Below are 25,822 nucleotides of genomic sequence, written 5' to 3'. Positions count from 1 at the left end.
ACATTTATGTTTGTTACACATATGGTAGAGAAAAACTCATGAGAATCAAATCATCTGAGAACATCTGCCTTAAAGATAGCAAGGTTCCATCAAGACCAAGGACTAGGAAAACAACCAAGAAAGACTAAAAGAAGACAGCCACATATCTGTCTGAAAAGGAGAGCAGAAGGACGCTGCTGGGGAGACTTGTTATCAGGACAGGAGACACACAAGATGGCTCAGGCTCACTTGTCCCAGGAGATGCAACCCAAAGGTAGAGACAAATACCAGCGGTTCCCAGGAATGAGGATGGAAGGAAGATCACTGAGAAGTTCAATTGACTCCTCCCCACACACACACCCCCGGGTTATCAATACAATAAGATCCATTAAATAGAAGTAGTTCTAATTCTATTCTTATATTTTAAGTCAATCTAGGCACTGGTCTAGATATTTCCTCTCCACTGATTCTCTAAATAGAGTGTTCTAGTGACCAAGAGGAAAGTGTAAATGAAAATCATCAAATTCTTTTCCACTTCATCTATCAAGAAGTGGCTTTAGACCTGGTAAGGATTTGGAATGAAAATAGCACCAGTTCTCCCAAGCTCAATACTCTTAGTTTTGCCGATTCCAAATTAGTGACAAAGGACACAAAACACAGTTACTCAGCCTGTCTTCCTACAAGCTAGCAAGCACCCGGGCATACTGAGTCCCTCTTGAGGCACTTGTAGGTTGGTGTTATAGTTGGATACTAGGGACAGAGGGCAGGGCTTGTCATTCTTTACTGCAACCAGTTCATTGTGGCATCAGATCAAATTAATCACTGTGCCAATCAATTTAATTCTTTTAAATCCTTGGGAATAATTAAGTTTAAGGACATGGTTAAAATAAGAAGGCTTTCTGAAGATGATCAAATTTAAGCCATAATGCACATGTAATGGCATCGTGTCAGTTTTAAGTACAACTATGAGGATTGGGAGGTAGCTCATTCTTGAATTCTTGGCTAGAATAGACAGGCCCTGGGTTTTGATCTTCAGGGATGATGATGGTGATGATGATATATCTATGAAGTTCAAGCTCCCATCTTAGAAATTAGAGGCTTGATTTGATTCTGGGACTTAGGCTGTAGGACTCAGATGAGGAGTATGGTCAGTTGTTAAGTGCAGGACTGAGTGCTGTGTTTGCAGGAGACACTGTTCCTCCACAGAGTATTTCTGGGGTGGACTGCTTGACTTGGTCTAATGACACCTGACAAAGAGCCTCTGGCATTTGAGCAAGCTTTCTCATTTTAAATTGCATTTTATTTCTGCATAATTCACTTCTTAGACACAATTATTGAAGGAGGAATCAAGTGGTTTCTGGTTGCATGAGCAAGTTGGTGAGAAATTCCAGGTGTGAGTTCCCTAGATATTATATGATAAGACACTTGAAGTGAGTGTTCTGATTGCTTTTAAAAGGAGCAGTTTAATAACAAACTTCACATATGAAAGTAAAGACAGTTGTCATTGTTGCTACACTAAAAGGGGTTGACATATTCCCCAACCCCTAAAATTAAAATTATTTTATTTTTATTATTTTATGTGTAAGGTTGTTTTGCCAGTATGCATGCAGTACCTGAAGATGCCAGGAGAGTGTGTCTTATCCCTCAAGCTGGAATTGCATATGCTTGTGAGCTATCATGTGGGTGCTAGAAATTAAACCCTGGTCCTCCAAATAAAACAAGTGGTCTTAACTACTTAGTTACCACTCCATTCTCCATTTACTTTTTGAGAATGTGTCTTATGTAGTGCCAGGCAAGTCTAAACCCAAGAGTGACCTTGAACTTCTTTTTCTTTAACATATACTTTTATTTATTGTTTGAGAATTTTGTATAAGTATACAAAATGTTTTCGTCAAATCCACTCCTAACTATTTACTGTTGCACTCAAATGCCCTCTTATTCCTCAATTTGATCTCCCAGCATTTGTTCTTCAAAGAACAGCCTTTCATCAAATAGGATGTCATCAGGAAGACAAAGTGCATGGAAAATATGATACCCTTGACAAAAACTATTTACTAGAAGCTCACATTATCTGTTATCTGAATATCATGCCCATTAATGTAAGGGTGGCCAGGAAGGAGTCTGGGTTACAAGGGAAACAATGACGTTTGTGTAACTAGATGACTCCATCTAATAGATCCAAGGAGGAAAGGCCATATAATTACAACTCTCAGCCTTTAGATGAGTGGAAAGTTGTTAATGAAAGCTAAAGCTGTACCTATGAAATACCTCACATCACAGGCCCATGTGACTCGAGGCTCACTGATGAAATGGCTTGTACATAGTTACTGTCAGACCACGGGCATTGTCATGGATATTGAAGAATCTCCTGTATCAAACTGGGTAAAGGATGCTCCTTAGTTATCTCTGATTGGTTAATAAAAATCTGACTAGGCTATGATTGGGCAGAGGAGATCGAAAGGCTAAACTTCCTATCCCAGTCAGGAGTCAGAGGGAGGGAGCAAGGAAGAAAGAGTTGACCATGAGGCAGGTAAGGGTTCAGGAGAAGAAGGGTCACAAGGCAGGTGGAGGAAGAAGGAGACCATGAGGTCAGTCATGAAAAGGGTCACCAAGGAAGTTCTGCATGAGGACAGACAGCAACAGCAGAACAAGACAAGGAGAGACTGAATGCAAGTAACTCGAGGCCTGTGGCTGGAAGGTGAATATCTTAGAGGATTAGAATAGCTCAGAATCTGCTCAGATTAAATTTACAGCCTGTTAATAAAAATATCAGGCTATGTCAATTATTTGGGAGCTAGCCAGGTTACAAAAACCTGTCCCCCTTACATTTCATCCTCTAATTGCACCATCAACGGTCCCAAGCTCATATATTAACAATGTGCATTAGTCTACTGAATGACAATCAGCAAGTCTAGAACCAAGTTTTTGGGTTTTTGTTTTTTTTGTTTTTTGTTTTGTGTTTCCATGAAGTTTGCAATAAAGAATGTCAGGCCAGAAAAGGAGGCATAACAGAGGGTGTTTGTGATGAGAAAGTATTGCCAGAACGGAAAAGATACAGTGGGAATTTGTAACTTACTACAGAGAGATGATAGCCCTATCACTTTAAATGCAATGAGGTCTCATCGGGGCAGAATGTGAGGAGCAATTGACAGCACTGCTTCCCTCCTGGCACAATGCTAACAAGTTTGCAGGAGTTGTATACTCTAAGGAAAAGTGGCGAGAATGACACTCTTACCATCTGTTTTCTTTGACTCATTTCCGGTGTTGGAGTGATCCTTCTTGTCTGCCTTATTTTTACCGTCTTTCAAGTCACCTGAAAGCAATAAGCATGACAAACTGAATGTGTGCAGCTGGAGAGGTAGGAAAACTTAAAATCCTCCCGGGACAAGGCCTGGTACAGCACAGAGGATGAGCGACCACACACCTAGTATCAGTATCATTAGTGATCACATGATTGATTCTGGAAATTGAATTATAGTCAGAAATTAAAATTGAAGTACCCACTCAAACAGTCTGGTACTTAAGTCAGTTGTGTTTTTCTAAGAAATACAGTTTGGTTTTGTTGTTAGGCTGTGAAATGAGGAAAAACCTGGAATACATGAAAGTCCTAATTAACAGCTAGTTCATTATATTAACTAATAGCTGTGCTTTAGTTTTTTATCTGCAGAATGGGAATAATAATGTCTACTTTTATTTTATTGTATCTGAGTATGTTGTAGTTGTCTTCAGGCATACCAGAAGAAGGCATCAGATTCTATTACAGATGGTTGTGAGCCACCATGTGGTTGCTGGGAATTGAACTCAGGACCTCTGGAAAAGCAGTCAGTGCTCTTAACCGCTGAGCCATCTCTCCAGCTCCAATAATGTCTACTTTACATATAGGTAGATGGACAGATATACCTGAGCCATGTAAATGTTCAATGTCATGTATTGCTTATAGACTGTGTTCTCTATCTTAAGCAGACTCTATATGTGTTATTAATAAAGTTGACAAAATGTCATTTCCAAAAATTAAAAAGACTACACTTACAAATGTGAGCAAACATATGTGAAGAATTTATATAATGCATTGATGAGGGAACTAGAGAAAACAAGTTGGTTTTAAGAGCATCCAAAGAAGTAGGTATTTATAAACATTTTAGAAATGTGTTAGAAATGTGTTAAAACATGGCTGTTATGAAATAGACATAAAAGTATTTATAATCAAAGAACAATGCTCATGACCTTCTGGTAACCTGTAAAGTCAAAAATCTCTCACTTAGAAAATAGCTTTACAGTCATATGTATGAATCAAAGACTTGAAATAGAAATTTAAGCACAACTGTATTCCCCCAAACCATGAGTCAGCAAGTTAGAGGACAATCTGGTTATCCACCCGCTAGAGCTAATTTGTAAGGTTTAATTTAATTCCTAATACTGAAGTGGGATAAACAGATTGGCTGGAAGGATTTAGAAGGTGTGTTTAGGATCTTTTTAGGATTGGTTTAGCTGGAGGACATGATTAGAATCCTCTGAACTCCAGTGAATGAAAACGTTCTTTTAGAGTTCCTTTCTCTGTTTAAGAACACTAGAGATGGACTGAGTGTCTCTGACAGTTTTCTACAGTCCATCTTCCCCATGTGAAATTTCACACTCCTAGTGTGAGGCCTACCATGTTGTTCTAAGCCAGAGCTCTAGCTATCTCTGCAGCAGATGTCTATGGAGGTAACAGGCAAGCAGCACACACCCTCACTTAGCTGGACTGCTCACAGAGAAGTTGCATTGGTGGAAAACAAGGCTTAGCAACTCTTTTAATCACCAAGGGGGTGGGATCTCTAACCAATATCCTTCAGCCCTATTCTAGAAAATACTTTTGTGGTCCACATAGAAGAGAAAGCAGTTCATACCTGTTTGCTAACATTCCTGGAACAGAACACATTAGGTGACTTCCCATGGGCTGTACATGGAACAGTTGCAGATGTGAGTTGGTGCTCTACAAGCAGGATGAAGGTGCCGTCTAAGCAGCTCTAAATCATCTTAATTAGGCTGCTGTATCCATGTCCCCAACTACCCTCTGCCATTCTTATGGCTCTAAATTGATTCTTTTCTATACTTCTCATTTCAAACTTAATGTTAAAGGAGAATGGTAGACTGACTCTCACTTTATAACATGGCTATGACACCAAGCAAGGTTTGGGGTCCTCATTTGTGTCTTTTAAGTTTTCCCTCAAGTATTAAATGTGAATTAATGTTCTGCCTTCTCTTCAAGTTTTAATAGAGTTGAAAACCTGTTGATAGGAGTAAGGATTGAGGTATGGGGAAGGGTTGAGTATATTCATTTTGTTTGTATTCATTGGCTCCTGTCACCAATTATATCCAGGGGCTGGCATGATGTCACTGTCCAGTTTTGTATGAACACACTAAGAATGACTTTTGTATCTACAAAGGGCTGATTCAAAATAAGCATTTGACATGAACATTATATCATGTTTAAACTTCAATTTCTAAAAATAAAGTCCTAGAGGACCACAACCTCACCTATTCATGAACTCTCCTTAGCTGATGTATAGCTGTGATAGAAATACATGGGCTGTGAGGTCCAAAGGATTTACCATCAGGCACATTACAGAAAGCATGTAGCATCCCTGTCAGCTAGACAGCAGACAGGGCTCTGCATTCCTCTGATCCCTTCCTCTTCCTAACAGCACTGGGCTTGGCAGATAGGAAAAGCTGGCTATGAAACAAAAAATGGGGATTCCCAGAAGCTAAGGATCTCTATTTGATGGTTGCTTAAGTCTTTTCATTTCTGAGTTTCAATTTTTCTATATGTAACATGGAGCTATGTTTACAATGTTACAAGTTGTATGTGTACTTGTGTATATGTGTATATACATGTAGGGGAATGGATGCACATATGTGTGCATACCTGTGGAGGCCAGAACTCAACCTTGGGTGTCCCTCAGGTACCACCAACCTAGTGTTTTAAGGCAGTCTCTCTCAATGTCTTGACTATCAGATCACTGAAATCTCATGAGTAGCCAAGGCTCTGAACAGGTTTGATATATATTTTATACAGAGATTAAAAGTTTCTGTAGTCTAAGGTCTGCAAGAAGAATAAATTGACAGTTATTGATTTGAGCCTAGATCTGTTTGCAAAGGTGTCTTGTTATATAGTTATATAGTCAGAGCCTCGCATTTGCCACCTGCAGGAGATAAAAATCCTGCCTATGTGTAGGCAAGGGGGATGATTCTATGCCTTCACCCTATCTTAATCTGTCTGTCTGTGAAGCCTTTCTCTCTAAAACTAAAACTCTTAAAAACCAGAATCCACCTCCTTCCAAAAAATCATCAGCCAATCACCTCATCCCACTACCTCAACTACCAACAACAATGTCTTCCTTTATGTAGGACTCTTGGGCATTGTATCTGCTACTGCCCTCCCTCCTCTCTGCATCACATACATATTCCTTTAGAATTACATTTGAGGGTGACTATATCCCCATAACAACACACACTTTCCATAGTCTTTCCACTCCTAAATCCTCCAGACCTAATATAGAGGATGACACAAAGCTGTTAATAAAGATTCACTTCATTAAATATAAGAACTCACCTCACCAATTGTCTGATGATAGTGTCTCATTGCCCTCAGTTTACCTGGACCATTCTGAATTTATAACTGAAAAATCTGTATCCCAGGAAGTCTTCATCTACAGCAAACCAGGCTGACTGGTCACCTAATGTGTGTGCTTAAGCCTATGTCAATATACAGACAGATACATAGTTTGGAAATAGAGCTCCTGCACACTGGAGCCTGGCCTGGTTAAAGGGATGGAATATTTATTTGGGTGGTTTGACAATGAGTATAAGAATCTAAGTTGTGCTGGGCTAGTTAATTGGAATTTGCATCACATGTGAGATTCTCCAGGGCATCAGGAGAAAGATGTGTACTGTTTTAGAAAGTAGAGCTAAGTGGTCATAGGATGGGATCGTGACTGTATCTCTGAAGGAAAGGGAGCCCTGCCAGCTGCCAGCAGAGGGAAGGTGACACCAGTTTCTGTTTGTCACATCATTATCACCCCAAAGAGAGCCTTTTCCAAGCAGCCCCTCCTCACCGTTCTGCTGCTTTTCGCCTGCCTTGTCGCCTTTGGAGTTCTTCCCACGAGGGTTATCACCCTTGCGTGTTCCGTTGACTTGACCTTTGGCTTCTCCTGATGTCTTTTTCTCGCCTTTGCTAGTTGTGCCTTGTTCAGCTTGGCTTTTGGCTTCCATTTCCTTTTGCTTTTCCTCAGCAGCCAGGCGAGCCTTCTCTTCAGCTTCCTTCTTGGCTTTCTCTTCTGTATCCACAGCAAAGAGACCAAGAAAGAGAGATCTACCATCAGGAAAACTTCCATTTTGGAAAAATAATCAAGACCAATGTCCATGGGAACCAGTACACTGAAAGGACCTAAGGGCTTTATTGAGATTGTTGGATATATTCTTGGTTACTTCAAGTCAGATTTATATGTGTATTTAGGATAATAATAAGATAGGCAACTTCTTTTTTTTTTTTCCCCACTGTTTTTTTTATTACATATTTTCCTCAATTACATTTCCAATGCTATCCCAAAAGTCCCCCATACCGCCCCCCACTTCCCTACCCACCCATTCCCATTCTTTTGGCCCTGGCATTCCCCTATATTGGGGCATATAAAGTTTGCAAGTCCAATGGGCCTCTCTTTCCAGTGATGGCCGACTAGGCCATCTTTCGATACATATGCAGCTAGAGACAAGAGCTCCGGGGTACTGGTTAGTTCATCATGTTGTTCCAACTATAGGGTTGCAGATCCCTTTAGCTCCTTGGGTACTTTCTCTAGCTTCTCCATTGGGAGCCCTGTGATCCATCCAATAGCTGACTGTGAGCATCCACTCCTGTGTTTGCTAGGCCCCTGCATAGTCTCACAAGAGACAGCTATCTTTGGGTCCTTTCAGCAAAATCTTGCTAGTGTATGCAATGGTGTCAGCGTTTAGAAGCTGATTATGGGATGGGCAACTTCTAAAAGCACTGAGTTAGAAGAGGGAATTAGAGAACATAATAATGGGAGTGATGGCATGTGCACTGCTGTTCTTACTGCTGATAACCTCTAGTGCGTGTATTCTCATGTCATGCACTATGGTCAGCAGTCATCAAAGGTTATTCCTGCTCATCCTTAAAAACTGTCTTGTGACCCTATTTTATGGTCATATTTTAATGAAGAATGAAAGACGTGATCAGACTCTCCCCAGTCATAGTAATAAAATAAAATAAAATAAAATACAGCATCTTATAAGGTTTACCTAACACTTATAGCAGAAACCTTGACAACTGACTATGCAATAAAACGTTGGGGAAAATAACCATTATTAGAAGAGTCCAAACTCAAGCCAGTTAGTGAACTTAGAACTAGAAGCGGTGGGTCAAACTTCAGAAAGCTAAAAGCAAGCCCCCAGCCTGAGGCACTTAACTGTCCTCAGGAAAAAAGGTGGCCTTCAGTACGGCCATATACTCACTCTGGGTCCTCCCTTTTACTGAGTATCTATATTATTTCTAATGTCACTGATTGTCTCACTAGTTAATAAAAATACAGTATAAGTACATAGGTCACATGTTTATGAAAAGATTGGCTTGTTCACTCAACTTGTATTTAATGAGCAGCTATATTGTCAGGAACAATTTTTGATACTGGGGATATGGCAACAAACATGGCAGAAGTATGAAGAAGATTATAATTAAGAAAAAAATAATGGCTAAGATAACCTTGGATTTTCAAAGTTTATTGCAAGAATTGATTATGAAACAACTTGACAGGATGGTTCATAGCACAGGGCAAGAGGTGGCTTTAGACAAAAGGGCGAAGAAGGATTTCTTGGGAAGATAGCATTTGACCAAGTGCCGAGCGATGAGAAACAGAGCAAGGAATAATCTGTAAAAACTGAAGCATTCATCCAAGAAATGAGACAGCATGAAGGCTATGAGAAGAACACGCTTGTTATGTTTCTAGATGTTGAACTGGCCCCCCAAAAGGAGATTTGACAAGGAGTTAATCACAGATAAAATGTTCAAATAACCAAGGACAGGCACAGATAAGATAATGGAAGCTGGAGGGCAAATGGCAGGTCTCAACTGAAGAGAAAAACATAAGTGAAAGACCCCTCACATAGCCAAATACCCTGTAAGTGCTAGGGACTTGCCCCACGGAGCTCACGCTAAAGACACTCCTGATACCTTTAGGCTGCTCTGTGAAAAGCAGTATTGCATGTTTCTCTAGATGAGTGAAAAGTTTCCTACCTCTCATTACCAGGGGCTCCCTGTGTTCCTGTTGAGTTAGTATTTTTCTTTGAGTTGTTTTCATACAGGATAATTGCTTTAATCTAATGGACACCAGAGAGACTGTGTGTCTGATATTTCGCTTTGTGTTAGCTGCTAAAGTACTCTGTGTCCTGGTAAGGCCCAGGTTGGGTTCACTCAGCTCTATGCCATGTATTCTGTGGATGTTCATGGTGCCTGGTTTTATTTTTACTTGGCAGGTCCTTGCACATGTTTATTATGGACATTATCTTTAACATATCATGAGATTTTTATTTATCATTTCATTGATCTGCCAACCATTTGCTAACTCATTCATTCTTTCAATCAAGTCAATGATCTGGCCTTGTCTCAAACAAAGTAAATCAGATTCTAAAAGAAGGAGAAGGATCAGATTGGACAGGATAGAATAGGGTAGGATAGGATAGAATAGGATATCTCACATCTTTATTTTTGGCACACAGCATGTGCTAAGAAGCTCTGATGTAAAGTCTAAGTATTTGTCATTCAGTATGTTATGACATTCTTTTCCTCAACAAGATGTATTTACAATTTACAATGAGAGGATATAAAAACATCTCTGTACAAATAAGTATCATATTCATATGCAGGATAATAATATCTTCTGACTTCAACAAAAATGTAAACTAAAAAGTGAAAGAATGCCCTTTAAAAGATGGTGGGTTGCCATTCCCAATAGGTTGCCAAGCAGATGGGGCTCCTAGGATATTCACTAAGGCTTCTTTGTATTTTTAGGTGTTTTGAGGAGAGGGTCAAATGTCATGTTCATCATTGCTTGGCATGGTGTATAGCACACATCATGTTTTCTTGAAGCTTGATGAAGCTTCGAGATGTCATTCATGCATACGAGTTATATGAACTACCAATGCAACCCAGCACCTTAGAATGATGAAACACCAAAGCATAGAGATTCTCTGGTCCTATTATAAAAGGAATAATAGGCAGGCATTAGCTTCTTTAACTTATAAAAAAGGTAAATAAAAAGATGACTGTTTTTTCTTTTTTACTATGCTCATAGATCAGTGCTTTGCCGTCAGTAGAGAAGCTTCCTCCTACAGCAGATGGGAACAATAGAGACCCACAGCCAGATATTATGCAGAGAGTGAGAGACCTTGGAACACTCAACCCTAAATGGGATGTCTCCATCAAACCCTTTCTCTTGGGGCTCAGGGAACCAAGCTGAAGAGGAGGCAGAAAGAGTGTCCAAGCCAGAGGGGATGAAGAACACCAAGAAAACAAGGAACTCCAAACCAACATGACCAAAAGTCATACAAACTCAGAGAGACTAAGGCTGCATGCACTTTCCTTGTACAGACCTGCCACAGGTTCTCTGTGTCTATATTATAGCTTACAGTTTAGTGTTTTATGGGACTTCTGAATGTGAGAACAGGTATGTCTCTGATGCTTGTGCCTTCTCTTAGGCTCTTCTCCTTCTGTTTGTCTTATCCAACCCCAATGTGATAGCTTTTATTTTTTCATATTATATTTTATTTTGTTGTATTTAAAAGATAACTTGTAAAAAACAAAGACAGAAGGAAACACAAACAAGGAGAGGCAGAGTCATTCATATTTAGAATGCACTGTCAGAGAAGATTAGCTACGGCTACCTTCACAGACTCATTACAGAATACATGGAAAACTTCCAACACTCAAAATATCTCCAAGCTGAAAATCATTTAAATAAAATCTGAAGCTGTTTAATTGTAGTTTACTATGGAAGACCATAAAATATCATCTTAGAAAGAAATATTCATTTGACAACTGAGTCAGACCAATTTTCCACAGATGTACAAAAACAACTGAGAAGGGGAGAAGGCATTTGGGAAGCAAATCTGTTTTTGCTCAAGTGCAGCTGACATGCAAAAGCTATTTTAAGTTAACAAACGGTAGCTCTTATTACATCATGATCAGATCACAGTGGCCCACAGTGTGAGTCCCTTCTCTGCAACAATCTTCTAGTAAATTCTAGCCAAGACTCCACAATGCTCTTTGGCTTGTCTAATCACCTTCTGCCTGGAACTTGTGTGAATGACATCAATCCATAGAGTGTACAGAGATACTACTGAAGATAGCGACTCTTGCAAACATATATAAGACTAAAATGACATCCCCACGAGGTTGGTTTCTTTCCATCTGCAATCAGACTCCTTTATAGTCTTAGGGTGAATTTATTAGTATAGATACTATCATTCTATGGTGAGGAAGTTGGTGAGATCTTCACAGACCCACATGTTCCAGTGGTGGCATGGATACAGAGAAGTTATTTGTTGGATCTTAGATCTAGACACCTCAGCATTATTCCAAGGCTTATTGACTAGTAGGCTGTAAACTTTATGGTTTGTTTTCTTTTCCTTTTTCCCTAATTTATTTATTCATATTACATCCCAACTCTAGCCCCCTCGCTCTTTTGCCTGAGTCTCTGCCTCACACACTCCCTCCCTTATTCCCCCTTTCCCCTATTCTTTAAGAAAAGAACCCCCCGCCCACTATGGGTACCAATCCATCCAGTACTAGGTACACCCTCTTCCACTGAAGTCAGACAAGGCAGCCCAGCTAGGGGAAAGGGATCCAAAGGGTGGAACAGAGTCAAAGAAAGTCCCTGCTTCAATTGTTCAGGGGCTCACATGAAGACCAAGCTGCACATCTGCTACATATATGTGAGGTCCAAGGTCCAGCCCGTGCATATTCTTTGGTTGGTGGTTCAGTCTCTGTGAGCCCCCATGGGCCAAAATTAGTTGACTCTGTAGGCTTTCTTGTGGTATCATTGATCCCTCTGGCTCCCTTGATCCTTCCTTCTACTCTTTTATAAGACTTCTGAGTTCTGCCTAATGTTTGGCTATGGGTCTCTGCATCTGGTTTCATCAGCTGCTGGATGAAGCCTCTTAGAGGACAGTTATACTAAGCTCATGTTTCCAAGCATAACAGAGTATCATTAATAGTGTCAGGGGTTGGCTCTGTCCCATGGGATGGGTCACAAGTTGGGCCAGTCATTGGTTGAGGTGACTCATTAAGAAAATAACCAAAGACAGACAGATGAAGAGTTAGGGTATGGCAGAGCCCTTGGAATCTGTAAATTGTACTTCTCATTTATGATCTGGGATTTCTCACATTGGATGTCTACACAGTCATAAAAATGTACTTGTGTCTTTATTCATCTTGCTTCAACATGCCTAAGTAATAATACTATAAATTTGTTAGTGGAAATTCCACTAGGTACCTCTCCCTTAATTTACTCTGAACTGCTGACTTAAACAGGAGAGAAAGAGATGGAGGAGAGAGGATGGTAATATGAAATGAGTTAAGAGACAGGAATCTAACCTGCCAATATAAGTACGTATATATCTGTCTATTACACTCCATACAGAAATAAGGAGGGCACTAAGGGCATGCCTAAGAGTTCATAAGGTGTTTTTATAGCAGATTCCTAAGTATAGTAGCTGAAAGGAAATTTCAATCAATGTTAAAAATCTAAAATTGAGGAAAATGTGTCAATGATACATAATAAATGTGCAAAGTTTATTTTTAAAAAAGAAATAAGTGTTAAAGATAAAAATGAAAACAAATGTTTAAAAAAATGTATTGGGCTGGAAAGTTGGCTCAGGAGTTGAGAGCACTTGCTTCTCTCACATGTGTTGTTCTATAACTAACCCTAACTCCAGTTTGAAGGCACCTGGCCCTTTCTCCTGATCTTTGAGGGCACCGTGCATACACATGGTGCATATACATTTATACAGGCAAAACACTCATGTACAAAAGAAAATCTAAAAATTAAAAAAAATGTGCAAAGCTAAGCTGGATGGGAAACAACATAGTTGTTCTTCTAATCCAAGCTGGGAACACCATAGTAGTCAACAAAAGCCAAGTGCTGATAAGCAAGCAAAAACAAAATTCTCAACAAGTGCAGAGATTCTCACTATATATCATATGTGATTTGTTATTATGTTTATTGAGACTCACTGTCCAATAAAGAAACTTAAAGCAAGTTTGTGGGAGGGTAGATGTAGGTGGTATAATAATATTGACTCAGCAAAGCCTATGAAACCTGACAGTCTGTGGCTGGATAGAAAGTTCAGGATACTTTACAACTAAAATATTTTCCTCAATATGTAAATATTATGATGACTCAACAATAAGAATGTGGATATCCTAATGGAGAGAAATAGACAGTTTCACTCTTCTTGCATCTGAGAGAGAAAATTTAGTTTCAAGAAAAAGCCAGAGAAGAATTTGGTTTCAAAAGATTTTAAAGTTCTTGTCTCTCTTTACAGAAGAATCCCATGGAGTTTTTTTAACTTTTCATATTTATAACAACATTATATGCAGCAATGACCTGGAACTGTAACACTCGGCAATGAAGGAGTAGCTCAATGATTGTATTCCAGACAGCATTGCATCTGAATATCCAGCATCAGGATAAAATGCCCAAGGTGGGAAACAACAGTAGAATGTAAATGACATTTCACTGTAATATTTATTTGGGGGGGGGAAGCTTACTATGTGTATACACAACTGAGCAAAACTAGGTTGGTTCAGAGCATCAGCAAGAGTTACTGACATTTGGATGAGTTAGAATGATTTTATTCTCTTCTACATCGATATTTTAAATAGTCCAGCATTTATGGACTAAACATATTTCACTAGTAGAAAATGTATATGTAAAAGTATTAAATAGTGGATAGAAATTAATAAATACAAACTATATTGATTGACTGTTATACCTGTAAGTTTTAGGGTAGAAATGATACTTGACTCAGAATATTATTCAAACCATTAACTCTTTCATAACTAATGAGTATACTGGTCTACATAACTTGGTAATTCAGGTTGGATAACACCACTTAAACCTAACAGCACATGTTCAAAGGTCTATGGAAGATAGCTTGTCTCAAAAACAGAGTCCTTTGGTATTTTTTAAGTCAATAAGGAAAACAGTCGGGGATCATTTACTCAGACTGACCACTACCAATGTAACTGCAAACCAGAATTCTTCACTATGAACAGCACGGCTCAGGGATTAAAGTGCGAGCTGAGTTGAGTTGACACTGTCACAGCCAGTGTTTTAACCCTGCTCCTCTGTAATATATGTAAATAGCAGCTCCCTCTTACCAAACACTAAGTCAGATTTGCTCCTTAGTGCTCTCCATACATTCTTCAGTTCTTAGTGCTAACTCTGAGATAATTTTGAATGACCATGTCCAGAAGGGAGTGCTTACCTGCCAGGATGAAACCCTGTAAGCCGGGATTCAGTTCTCCATTTCTCTGCTAACTAAATGTGGCCCCCATAGCTAAGCTATAGGCCCCTAATTATCTATAACCTAGGGGCTGGATTGTGTTCCTTTTGCTTTCGTATTTGTCTTAGTCAGGGTTTCTATTCCTGCACAAACATCATGACCAAGAAGCAAATTGAGGAGGAAAGGATTTATTCGGCTTACATTTTCCACCTTGCTGTTAAGCACCAAAGGATGTCAGGACTGGAACTCAAGCAGGTCAGGAAGCAGGAGCTGATACAGAGGCCATGGAGGGATGTTCTTTACTGGCTTGCTTCCCCTGGCTTGCTCAGCCTGCTCTCTTATAGAACCCAAGACTACCAGCCCAGAGATGGTCCTGCCCACAAGGGGCCTTTCCCCCTTGATCACTAATTGAGAAAATGCCTCACAGATGGATCTCATGGAGGCATTTCCTCAACTGAAGCTCCTTTCTCTGTGATAACTCCAGCTGTGTCAAGTTGACACAAAACTAGCCAGTACAATGTGTATATATTTTTCTTTCTTTTGTCTCTCTCTGTCTCTCCTCTCTCCTCTCTGCTCTCTCTCTCTCTCTCTCTCTCTCTCTCTCTCTCTCTCTCTCTCTCTCTCTCTCTCTCTCTCTCTCTCTCTCTCTGTGTGTGTGTGTGTGTTTTCCTCATGTAGTACTTACCTACACCCCAAGACAGGGTCTCTCACTGACCTACATACAGATCTTCACGTGGGCTAGGCTAGGGGGGCAGTGAGCCCAAGTGAGCAGTCTCTGTTCCCCATCATGAGATTACAAACACATACCACCATGAAGATTTCTTTTATTATGTATTACTATGTTGGTATCTTCTTCACCCCTCCAGCTCCTATTTCTAATATCCTCAAGAAAATCCCAATGTCCTTCAAATTCTACCTACTGGATGTCTTCCCAAAGGCCCCAAGCAGGGTTAAGGGATAAGTCCTTTCCTGCTGCTTAAAATAGTTTCTGTATCTCTACCTGCAAAGCTAGTGCATTATAAAATGATGGGGTGTTTATCTGTCCTTTTGAAAGGACCAGTTATTCTTTGGGAAAAAAAAAAGCCAGTTAATGTTTCCCCAGGTGATTAGTTCAGAAGGTAATTTCAGTAACCAAGATAATTGCAAACAAATGATTTTGAATGACCTCCTTAAATTGTGTGTTGTCAGAAATTAGATGTTCAGGTATAATAATCATGGGAGAATGTTCTTCCAATGGTGCAGTAGCCTGCCAACACAGAGGATTTAAATTGCTAGAAGCTTTTGAATAGACCCTCAGTGCTTACAATTAAAATATAGAACAGGTGTTGGTTCCCTCCATAGCTCAGGGTATAACATCTGTCCCCAGAAGATAATGACCTAGTTATGCCCCAAGAACACTATAAATTTAAACTCCTTGTCTTACCTGAATTATTATTTTCAGGATTTTTGATGGCACGTCAGTGTCTAGCCTTTGAAACAGTCCAGCTGCTGGATGCTTCTAGCTATCTAGGGTGGGGACTGCAGAATCCACAAATGCAATGCGAGGACTTAGAGTTGTCCTCTAGCTTTCATGTATCAAAAGCTCAACCGTTAAATGTAAAGGTTAATTGGAATAGGAGCTCTGTGATGTAACGAGGACTAGGCCAGATCTCGAGGGTAGGGACACCACAATGATGTCAGTGGGATTATGAGAATAGGAATTTAAATTTGCACACTGGCTCTGACTCTTCATGTAACTCCATCTGCCATGAAGCAAGCAAGGCTGAAACCAACACCTTAATTCTTTGTAAAATAAGTGAGTATCAGATACTTTGTTATAGCAACAGAATATATCCCAAAGCATTTACCATCCTACCTTCTTTCCACATGTGCTGACACAGGCAGAAGAACAGTGCAGGTGTTGTTTGAGGACAAAGCCTCAAGAATCTTGGCTGCTCTGAGGGTTTGGGGCTCAGGGATGTTGATACATACAAAGTATTCATTCTCCCTCATCCATTGTATCAAACTCTAACATAAATGCCCTTTCCTATGGACCCAGAGGATAGGGATATCCACAATATCCTTTGGCACTGGGCATGGAATCTAGAAAGTATATGGCACACAACAGGTGACAGGAGACACTGACTGCTATTGAAAGCTCACCTCTACAAAGTCTCCTACCATCACCCCCATCCCTGAACATCAAGAACTAATTCACATCTTTGAGTCTCCCTGAGATCTGCCATCATAGATTCATATTACTCGGACTTGTGTTCCCTATATACATGTGCCTCTCTATCTAAACAGTGTGATCATGTTGTATGTGCCAGTCATGGTCAATAATAAAAGCAAACATGTGAATATATGAACTAAAACCCCCAAGGCATGACATTTTATAATTTTTGTGCATAATAGCAAGAGTCACAGCTTTCTGACCTGAACTTGATGAGATTTGCTTCAGGAAACTTCAGTTTACTTACAAGTTATTATCACCTCCCCCAAACCCAACCAAACAAAACAACAACAGAAACAAAACAAAACAAAAACTGCATCAGTCAGTTTCATGGTTGGGAACAAGTAGAGGAAAACCATCCATAGGACAGGAAGTTGCTAGAAGAATACTAAGGCTTCTCATACCATGGCACAGCAGACCGTAGCTATTGACCAGGCTTTACTAAGGTAGATGAGAGAAAGGCTTTACAGCTGTGGCAGCTGACATGAAATGTAAAACAAGATAGCCTAGCAGAGACCAAGAAGTACTAACCCCAGTACTAACACTAGAAGAGGATTAGGTGTGTTACAGAAAGGGAGAATTGGCTTGGAGGCCAGCCATATCCTGCCATGCACTCAGCATTCGAGAGAATAAGAATTATCATATGGGAGTATTCAGCACTCAGAACCCAGTCTCGGGAGCAATGTGCCATGCTTAAAAGGCCCATAAATCATAGAAGGCAGCCACTTGTTTTGCAAGTGAGCACTGAGTTTGCCTGGATAATTGTAGAAGATTCTTCCTGAAGAGCACATTACCTTTGGGTACCTTGGCTCGCCACCGCTCCCGATTGATCTGCACCACCTCAGTCCAAGTGGCTTTAAAACTCTTATAGTCAACAGGAATGACAGAATTGTTGATGGGAGCACTTCCTTCTGACCCAGAACTCTTGACACCGGATCGCTTTGCATCTGCTGAGTTGATGCTGTTCAAACTGGGGAACAGAAGAAATCATACCAAAGATGAGTGTTAGTGTCAGCATCTGCAGCATGCAAGCCTGCAAGCAGTGAGAGAGGCCACAGAATGCTGAGTGGGATTTGCTGAGCTGTCTTCATGAAACTCCCTGGCCCTGGGGTTTGTGGAGATTCTGTTTCATATATAACATGAATATGAAATTCAGAGCTTTAGCAGGAAAAACCACAACACTGCATGTTCATGTGTCACGGTATTCCTTACTTCCTTCTATGCTGCATGGGCATTCTTTTTTTCTGGTAACTAGGATCCGCTAGCATTTATTTGATCTGTTTTGTTTTTTGAAATGAAAAAAATTTAAATGGAGTTCTATTTGTTTCAGGATGAATTAATCTATCACTGACCACTATTCCAAGCTAGTTGGCAAACCAATATGTGTTCTTTAGTTTACCCTCCTCCTGGACTCAAGATCCTCTAATGTTATAGCTATTCTATTCTATTCTATTCTATTCTATTCTATTCTAATCTATTCTATTCTATCTATCTATCTACCTACCTACCTATCTGCACATACCAGGGTATACATGTGGAAGTCAGAGGACAATATTCAGGAACTGTCTTCTTTAATCATGTGGGTTCTGGGGAGCAAACTTGGACCATCAAGCTTGATAACGTTTCCCCTTACCTACTGAGTCATTTCATTGGCCTTTAAAATTCTAGTCTCAATTCCCTAAGCTCATAAAACATGATGCTTCTCCTATGCTTCTTAGGGATGGCAGATGACCAGACCTTGCCAAGGATCTAATTTTAAATGAATTCTACTTTGTGCTTTCAACATGGGACATATTGGAAACATCAAGAGAGTAAGTCTTCTGATGAAGGATTGCATATTCCTAAGTAGCTATACAAGTTACTACCATGTATCAGTGAATGATAACGAAAAATTACTGGCATTCATTTCAACCAGTACTTGAAGAGCTAAGAAAGTATCTGAACTTATCAGGGCTCTGTCCTCAGTTTTAGCATCTTTGATGTATACTCATATTAACCATCCTTAGTTTAATTGTTTATCTAGCAACCATATAATTGTTACAAAGTGAAATTTTATAAATTAAGCATCCATCAAGGCAAGTCTTTTATTAATTTATGGTAAGCATCTCCACACAAACCATATAAAGATATATAATAAAGTTAGGTGTTGGACTATTACAGTCAAAGGCACACTTTGTTGCTGAAGGTCTGTACTATTTACATGCATGTTACTAGTGTGAATAGATTAAAAGCAGGAATATTAAAAAATCTTTCTGTCCTCCTCCTTTCCAATGCATTTACAGGTTGGTACCTGCAGGGTTGTAGTAATACAACCTTGAAAAGTCAATACAGAAATCCAGTGTATGTTCTTTTCTCCCTTTATTAGAGAAATTGACAAGTGAGAGGAACCCTCTGGCTGCCTGACATAGGTACAAACCATGTTATCAAACAGCTCTCACCAGAGACAGCTACAAGCAGCAGCATCCAAAATTCTCAGCATCTCTTACAAGTGATGTTTAATGTGGCTAGTCCTTCTCTCCATTACAATTGTGAAATTTATTACTTTATGACTTATCTAGCTGTCTGGTATTCTACACCCATTTTGTCTTCCACACTTTGTACAGAAAATTACAATTTTCTGCAGGGGCCAGTTACGATCCTATTTGGATCACTAATAATGATGTGCAGTGTGTTCTATCAACTGGGAAAAGAGTCTCAACAAGGAATTATCTAGGTCATGTTCATCAGTTTGCTTGTTTGTGGACATGTATGTGGGATTATTTTCATTATATTAATTGATGTGGAAAGTTGAAGCCTACTTTGGGACTTCCATAAGGCTTGGATCCTGGACTGTATCAAAAAGGAAAAAGTCAACTCGAGTAAATATACACGAATTGACTCTCTTTGGTCTTGAATGTGGATGTGACCTGCTGCATCAAATTCCTGCCTTGACTTCCCCATAATGCAAGACTATAACCAGGAACTATACAACAAATAAACTCTCCATTAGAGTTGATTTTGTCAATATTTTATCACAGATACAGGGAATGAAACTAGGGCACTGAGCTGACTTGTCTGGGGCTACACAAGTTAATAAGCAACGGAATCAGGATTTTAAGCCTGACAACAGGCTATATAGCATGACCTCTACTGTTTTACTCTGATATCCTTATGTTTTATGCTATGACCCATGGCACTAGAAAACACTTAAATTTGAGGTGCTGTATATTTTTACAATCTGTATTCCACTTTCTTTTCTAAACTTAGAGATGATAGTCAGCCTCATCTCTTGTAAGACATCTGATCCAAAGCATGATTATCTACATGATCAGGAACAAGGGCTGACTGTGCATGGCAGAAGTATAATCATCAGTGCTGCTTAGAAACAAAGATTTCTGAGACTAGGGGCATTCTGCTCTGACTTTGCCTGACCTGTTATGGGTCAGCCTAGAGAACACAGATAGCATCATCTCAACTCCTACGAAAGAAAAGGAGGTAGACATGTCCCCTGTAAGAAGTAAAAGAAGTACAGCTCATTGTGATACCACACATACCCCCAACAAGAGATTTCCATCGCCACCAGGTTTCAAACTTTCCCCACTGACCTTGATCTCCTCTGGCCTGTCCCACCAGCCTGGGAGCTTTCGTCAATTAATGGACTCACAATCTTCTCGGTCATGTCCGTGAGCACAGTGAAGGTGGGCTCCACAATGAAGTCAATAAAACCTACGGAGAAGCAGCAATGACTCAGATAACAACATGCTAACAGGGGCCAGCCCAGGTTTTCCACTAGAAACCAATTAGTCTTTCCTTAAACAAACAAAAACCCAACCAAGCAAACAAAACACCACATCTACATAGGAGCTCCAAATCTGCCAAGAGCTAGTTAGTCTCATTCTCACTGATGCCATGAGTCAGTTTCATTTCCCCTATATAATTTCCTCAGGACTTTTCAATAAGTGATTCAATTTAATGCTTAAAAATACAATTTAACACCTGCTATGTAATAAGCACTGTGATGTGTTTTGTAAAAGGCTGAAGATGAATAATTCAACTGAGCAGCCCTCAGGGAATTTATAGGTAAGATTTAGTGGGCACAAAAACGACCCCTAGAATTTCTGCAGGGCCAAAGGAGAAACCAAGAAGAAGGCTCCTAGGAAAGAAACAGAAGAGAATGGAGAGGAGACATTTTGCTCCCATAGAGAGCAGTGAACAGGTGTGTGGAGATTGTGGTGTTTGAGCTGAATGCTGAAGGATGGGTGGCAAGAGAGATGTGGCTATTCATTCTGGGTAGAGGGAGGTGGGAAAGCATGCAAAAGTTGTCTGAGGGATGATTAGGTGTAAAGAATGCTTTGGACTTGGGGGGAGGGGCGAAGGGAGGGGCGAAGAGGGTTGGAGAGCCAGTTATCCATAGTTTAGGGAAGGAAGATCCTGGGGTTTAGAATTGGAGGAGTACTGGGCTGGCATGAAGAAGTCTGTGCATCTTTGTGGCGATATATTCAAGGTTCCTTTGATATGGTTCTTTCAACAAGAGGCATGAAGAGGCAATGAGTAGGAAAGACTGAGGCAGCAAAGTCTTGTTAAAGAAACGGAGAAGCAGAGCTATTGTAACCTGGTTACCAGAGGTACACATGGCCCAGCACAGCCAGGTGGGTGGCTTGAGAGGGATTCTTCAGGCGGCTCCAGCAGCAAAGCAGAAGAAATGAGAGAAGACAGAGGATGGACTACAAGATGTGGACTTGAGACAGAGGAGGCAGAAGGAGATGGGAAGAGTGAGAAGAAAAGGGCTAAAAACTGGGTTAGGGTCATTAATGAAATGATACCTTTTAAGATGGCCATACTGAGGAGGTAGTAAAAGCCAGCATATAGTGACATATAGTGATTATATTAATAACATTCCTTCCCCTGTCACACACACACCAAAAAGAGAAAACTAGATGAGTATTTATGACTCACTGAGTGAAAATAAACACACACTGGCACTAACTCATCACAGCCACATGTAAGGAAGGAAATTAAATACCAACCAAGGGGGACACTGCCCACTCCTCTGAGTGGGTATCTGGAAATGCAGAAATGACTATGTAGTTTCCACAGTTACTAAGGAGATAATGCTACTGGTGCTGGTGACACTCAGCAGAGGATAGCAAACATCCTGCAATGTAACCCACAAGGGAAGAACGGTTCATCTGATCAACTAACACTGTTAACAAAATTTGTTTTGCAGTTCACTACAATTTAATTGTGAGTTCAAATGGCAGTATTTGATGATACACAGAATTCTTTGGATATGCCCCCGTTTCCTACAGGAAAATATATGGATGTGCTATTCTTGGCACAATGTAAAATCCTTGCCTGATTCTCTCTATAATGTCTCTTTCTTTATCAAATTCCCTACCCACTGCTCCTGCCATACTGGAGCTACAGAGAATTCACTGACCATGTTAAGCAGTTTTAATCTCTCTGCTTTCTCCATCTCCTGTCTGCAGTGTCATTTTTTCTACCACTAAGCCACTGCCAACATGTACTAATATCTATTACAACCTACCTAGACACTGCTTGAATACTTTCTCAGATATAGCTCAAATATGACTCCTTACTATGTGGACCACCTCTGTTTAAAGGCTCTTTGGGTTTATTTTTTTGTTTTGTTTTGTTTTTTATTTTAAAAACTTTTATTTTTTTCAATTTTTATTAGATATTTTCTTCATTTACATTTCGAATGTTATCCCGAGAGTCCCCTATACCCTCCCCCCGCCCTGCTCCCCTACCCACCCACTCCCACTTCTTGGCCCTGACATTCCCCTGTACTGGGGCATATAAAGTTTGCAAGACCAAGGGGCCTCTCTTCCCAATGATGGCTGACGAGGCCATCTTCTGCTCCATATGCAGCTAGAGACACGAGCTCTGGGGTACTGGGTAGTTCATATTGTTGTTCTCCATATACTATCTTGGTATTCCATTGTAAATGTTAAGTCCTGAGTGCAGACAGAAGCAGCACGGTGGTGAGGTTACTTCTCATATTGAAGCACAATGGCAGCTGAAGCAAACAGGCTTCCTAACTACGGTATGCATGGCCATCTCCTTGAGAAGTTGAAGCTCCCTTTCCTTTTGGTAGAAATGATGGAGACCCCAGGGTGACTCTGTACAATCTCTTCCAGAACCAACCACAGTCCATAGAGAAAGACAGGACTCCACCCTGCCAGAGGCTGGCAGCAGTGAGATCCAGCCCCACCTGGGATCCCCAAGCTCAGTGGCCCCGACCACTACATATATGTATCATCTGATGCCCCTTCCAATCATCTGGCAAATACCTACCCACTTGTGACTGAGCAACCATGGTTGACTTTCTGTCACAAAGAGGAGAAAATGGCAGCCCCAGCTCTGCTTCTCTGTCACCCTAGAAAAATAGAAGGTCACGGTGAACAAAAGAACAGTGTGCTGAGCTGCTCAGAATCTATTTACAACGCCAGCTACTGCTTAGGCCACTTATTTTTATCTTAATGATTACTATTACATTGCATAATAAGTCCTGGGGGGCATGCTTCTCTAAACAAAAGACACCAAGTAGTGGTGGCTTCTGGGGAACAATCATTCCCTCTTAATGCAAAGGCTCATGCTGTCCCAAAGGAAGTTTTACTGGGCCTGCAATAGGTTCCCCAGGGAAAACTAGGCAGCAATCCATGTGTCCTGTGGCCTAGAGCCAACATCACAGTCAGAATGGCTGTGTTCCCCATGGTTTTCCTGCGGCTACCTGTGGCCTTCTTCTAGCAACTGAACCCCCAGTGGTGAGCAGTGTCCAACAGGAAAATCAAACTTACTGATGCAGCTTTGTCCCCTAATGTCACCTAAAGCCAGACACAACAGGAGTAAGTGCTTCTGTGTTTGTAGTCTTAATGCTTGGTCTGTTGTGAAAAGTGGACTAGTAAGAGCCAGTTATTAGACGGCAACACAGTATAATTGTTTGGCCAGAACAGTCTTTAGGGAACTAAAAAGCACCTCTCTAATACAAACACTATGGGATAAGCAGCTTGGGTTGTCTAACTGTTGATAGAGGTAGCTTTTTTATGGGATAAGCAGCTTGGGTTGTCTAACTATTGATAGATGTAGCTTTTAAAAACATGAAGCAGAAGTTCAATCTTTGCCATGTCCAGAGTAAGGAGAATATAGCTCATCAGTCCATCAGTACATTGCACTATTTCTTTTTTTTTTCTTTTTCTTTATTTTTTATTAGATATATTCTTCATTTACATTTCAAATGCTATCCTGAAAGTTCCTTATACCCACCCCCTGCCCTGCTCCCCTACCCACCCACTCCCACTTCTTGGCCCTGGCGTTCCCCTGTACTGGGGCATAACTTACACTGGATAATAGCTACCAGTCTGGCTTGAATCCTACCTTGTTGCTGACAGGTGTATGGTCCTAGAAAGGTCCCTAACCTTTGCTATTTCACAAATTTCCATCTGTTAAATGTGGGATAATAGTCCCAAATCTAAAGGGCTTATCACAAGGACAAATGACAAAAATACATATAAGCCAATAAAAAACAAAAAAAAAAAACAAAAACTACTTAAAGAATTACTGTTGCCATGGAGGTAGCCATATTTGAAGTCAGGCTTTGAGAAACATGGAGAGAATTTGTTCCAGCGGGCACACTGTAATTGTAATGAACATTACTAGTAGCACTCAAAAACTTAAGGAGCTTACAGCCAAGACTGTCTCAACACTTGGATACTTATTTCTAAGTAACGTCACCAAGGAGTCAGATAAGGATTTTAGCAGAAGAAAAAAGTAGATTTCTAAGAGGAGGCTTTTTACTGATCAGGGGTATCACATACTATGAGGGCCTAATACCTACAAAGAGCCAAGAATCAAATGACACAAAATCAGCATTTATGGAGCAAAAGTTCTAATGGATACATGGGAATGTATTAAAACTGTCAGCCCAATGAGGCTCACGTATGTAAATCTAAGATATTTAACTGACACAATGAAGAAGGCAGACCACTATGACTGAATATAGAATGTGTTGATGACTTGGTCCCCAGCTGGTACAATGGACTCAGGCCTGATGAGTTCATAGCTGAATGTGCTTGGAGGAAGTGAGTTACCAGGGGCTCATCTTTAAAGGTTATAACTCTTATATTCAGAACTTTCTACTTTGGATCTCTTGGCTTACTGGTTGCCAGCAGGAGAGCACTATTCTTTTACCCTGACAGTCTACCTTGATGTTTCTGCCTTGCGAAAGACCTACACATGACAGAGTTGGCTAATTCTGTACTGAAACGTCTGTAACTGTGAGTCCACATAAACTTTCCCTCTTTGAAATTTATGTTCCCAGGTGTTTTGTCACAGTAGCAGAAGGTTAACTGTTTGTTACACAGACACATCTGACAGGGTTTTGCCTGAAAGTGAAATGCGAGCATTTTGCATGATCCACAGACATTCACAAAGATACTACATAAGCTTAATTTAGTCACCAAATAATAACAAACTATTTGGTAAATAAAAACAAAAGTGAATAAATATATTATTGAAAGTATAGAAATGTTTGGAAAATACTCTACTTGAAGTAACTCTTGGACTAAAGAAAAAGAAAAACCAGTTTGAAAGAACAGCTATTAAAGAACAGTTATTAAAGTGTTGGAGCACACTGTCAGAGCAGCGAGCTTCCCAGCAGTAAACAAACACTATTCAGCTTCTATTTTTCTAAACAAGTGAAAGGAAAAGCAGATGAAGTAACTTTCATCCTCGGAGAGTTAGAAAAATAAAAGTAAATGAAATGAATAATGGTGAAAACCATAATTAAGGTATTGATAAAGAAAAGACAATTGTAAAATGAACAACACAATCTTGTAGGGGGGAAAAAGGAAAAGTTCAACAATATATATGTCAGAAAACAAACTCATTGATGAGGAAACACCCACAGACAGAAGAAATGAAAAGAACAGGATGAGATATCTTGAAAATGTAAAAATGTACATCAGTGCAAAGGAAACAGACCTTGAAGGTCTTCAGGACAAGAAGGACTTACCAAGGCAAACATCCTTCTTCAAAGTCAGTGTTTCACCTAAGAGCACCCATGGCTATGGCATG

The 25,822-nt window shown here is 40.2% G+C and overlaps 1 protein-coding gene across 5 annotated transcripts in view; it reads right to left on the bottom strand.

The window, feature by feature from the left end:
- The window catches only part of Pde1c (phosphodiesterase 1C), a 575,927-nt gene that overhangs the window by 49,383 nt on the left and 500,722 nt on the right, over window positions 1–25,822 (bottom strand). For all 5 annotated transcript variants that reach the window (XM_085840595.1, XM_029478709.2, XM_085840594.1 and 2 more), the window contains 5 exons: window positions 23,045–23,126; window positions 20,332–20,452; window positions 17,542–17,717; window positions 7,074–7,295; window positions 3,215–3,292 (listed from right to left, as the gene is read on the bottom strand). In XM_085840595.1, the coding sequence (XP_085696721.1) occupies window positions 3,215–3,292; window positions 7,074–7,295; window positions 17,542–17,717; window positions 20,332–20,452; window positions 23,045–23,126 (679 nt within the window). The remainder of the gene's footprint in view (window positions 1–3,214; window positions 3,293–7,073; window positions 7,296–17,541; window positions 17,718–20,331; window positions 20,453–23,044; window positions 23,127–25,822) is intronic.

The sequence above is a fragment of the Mus caroli genome, unplaced genomic scaffold (genome assembly GCF_978045245.1).
Source record: "Mus caroli unplaced genomic scaffold, Mus_caroli_1 scaffold_7, whole genome shotgun sequence".
NCBI lineage: Eukaryota > Metazoa > Chordata > Mammalia > Rodentia > Muridae > Mus > Mus caroli.
This window is presented reverse-complemented; position numbering and strand designations above follow the sequence as displayed.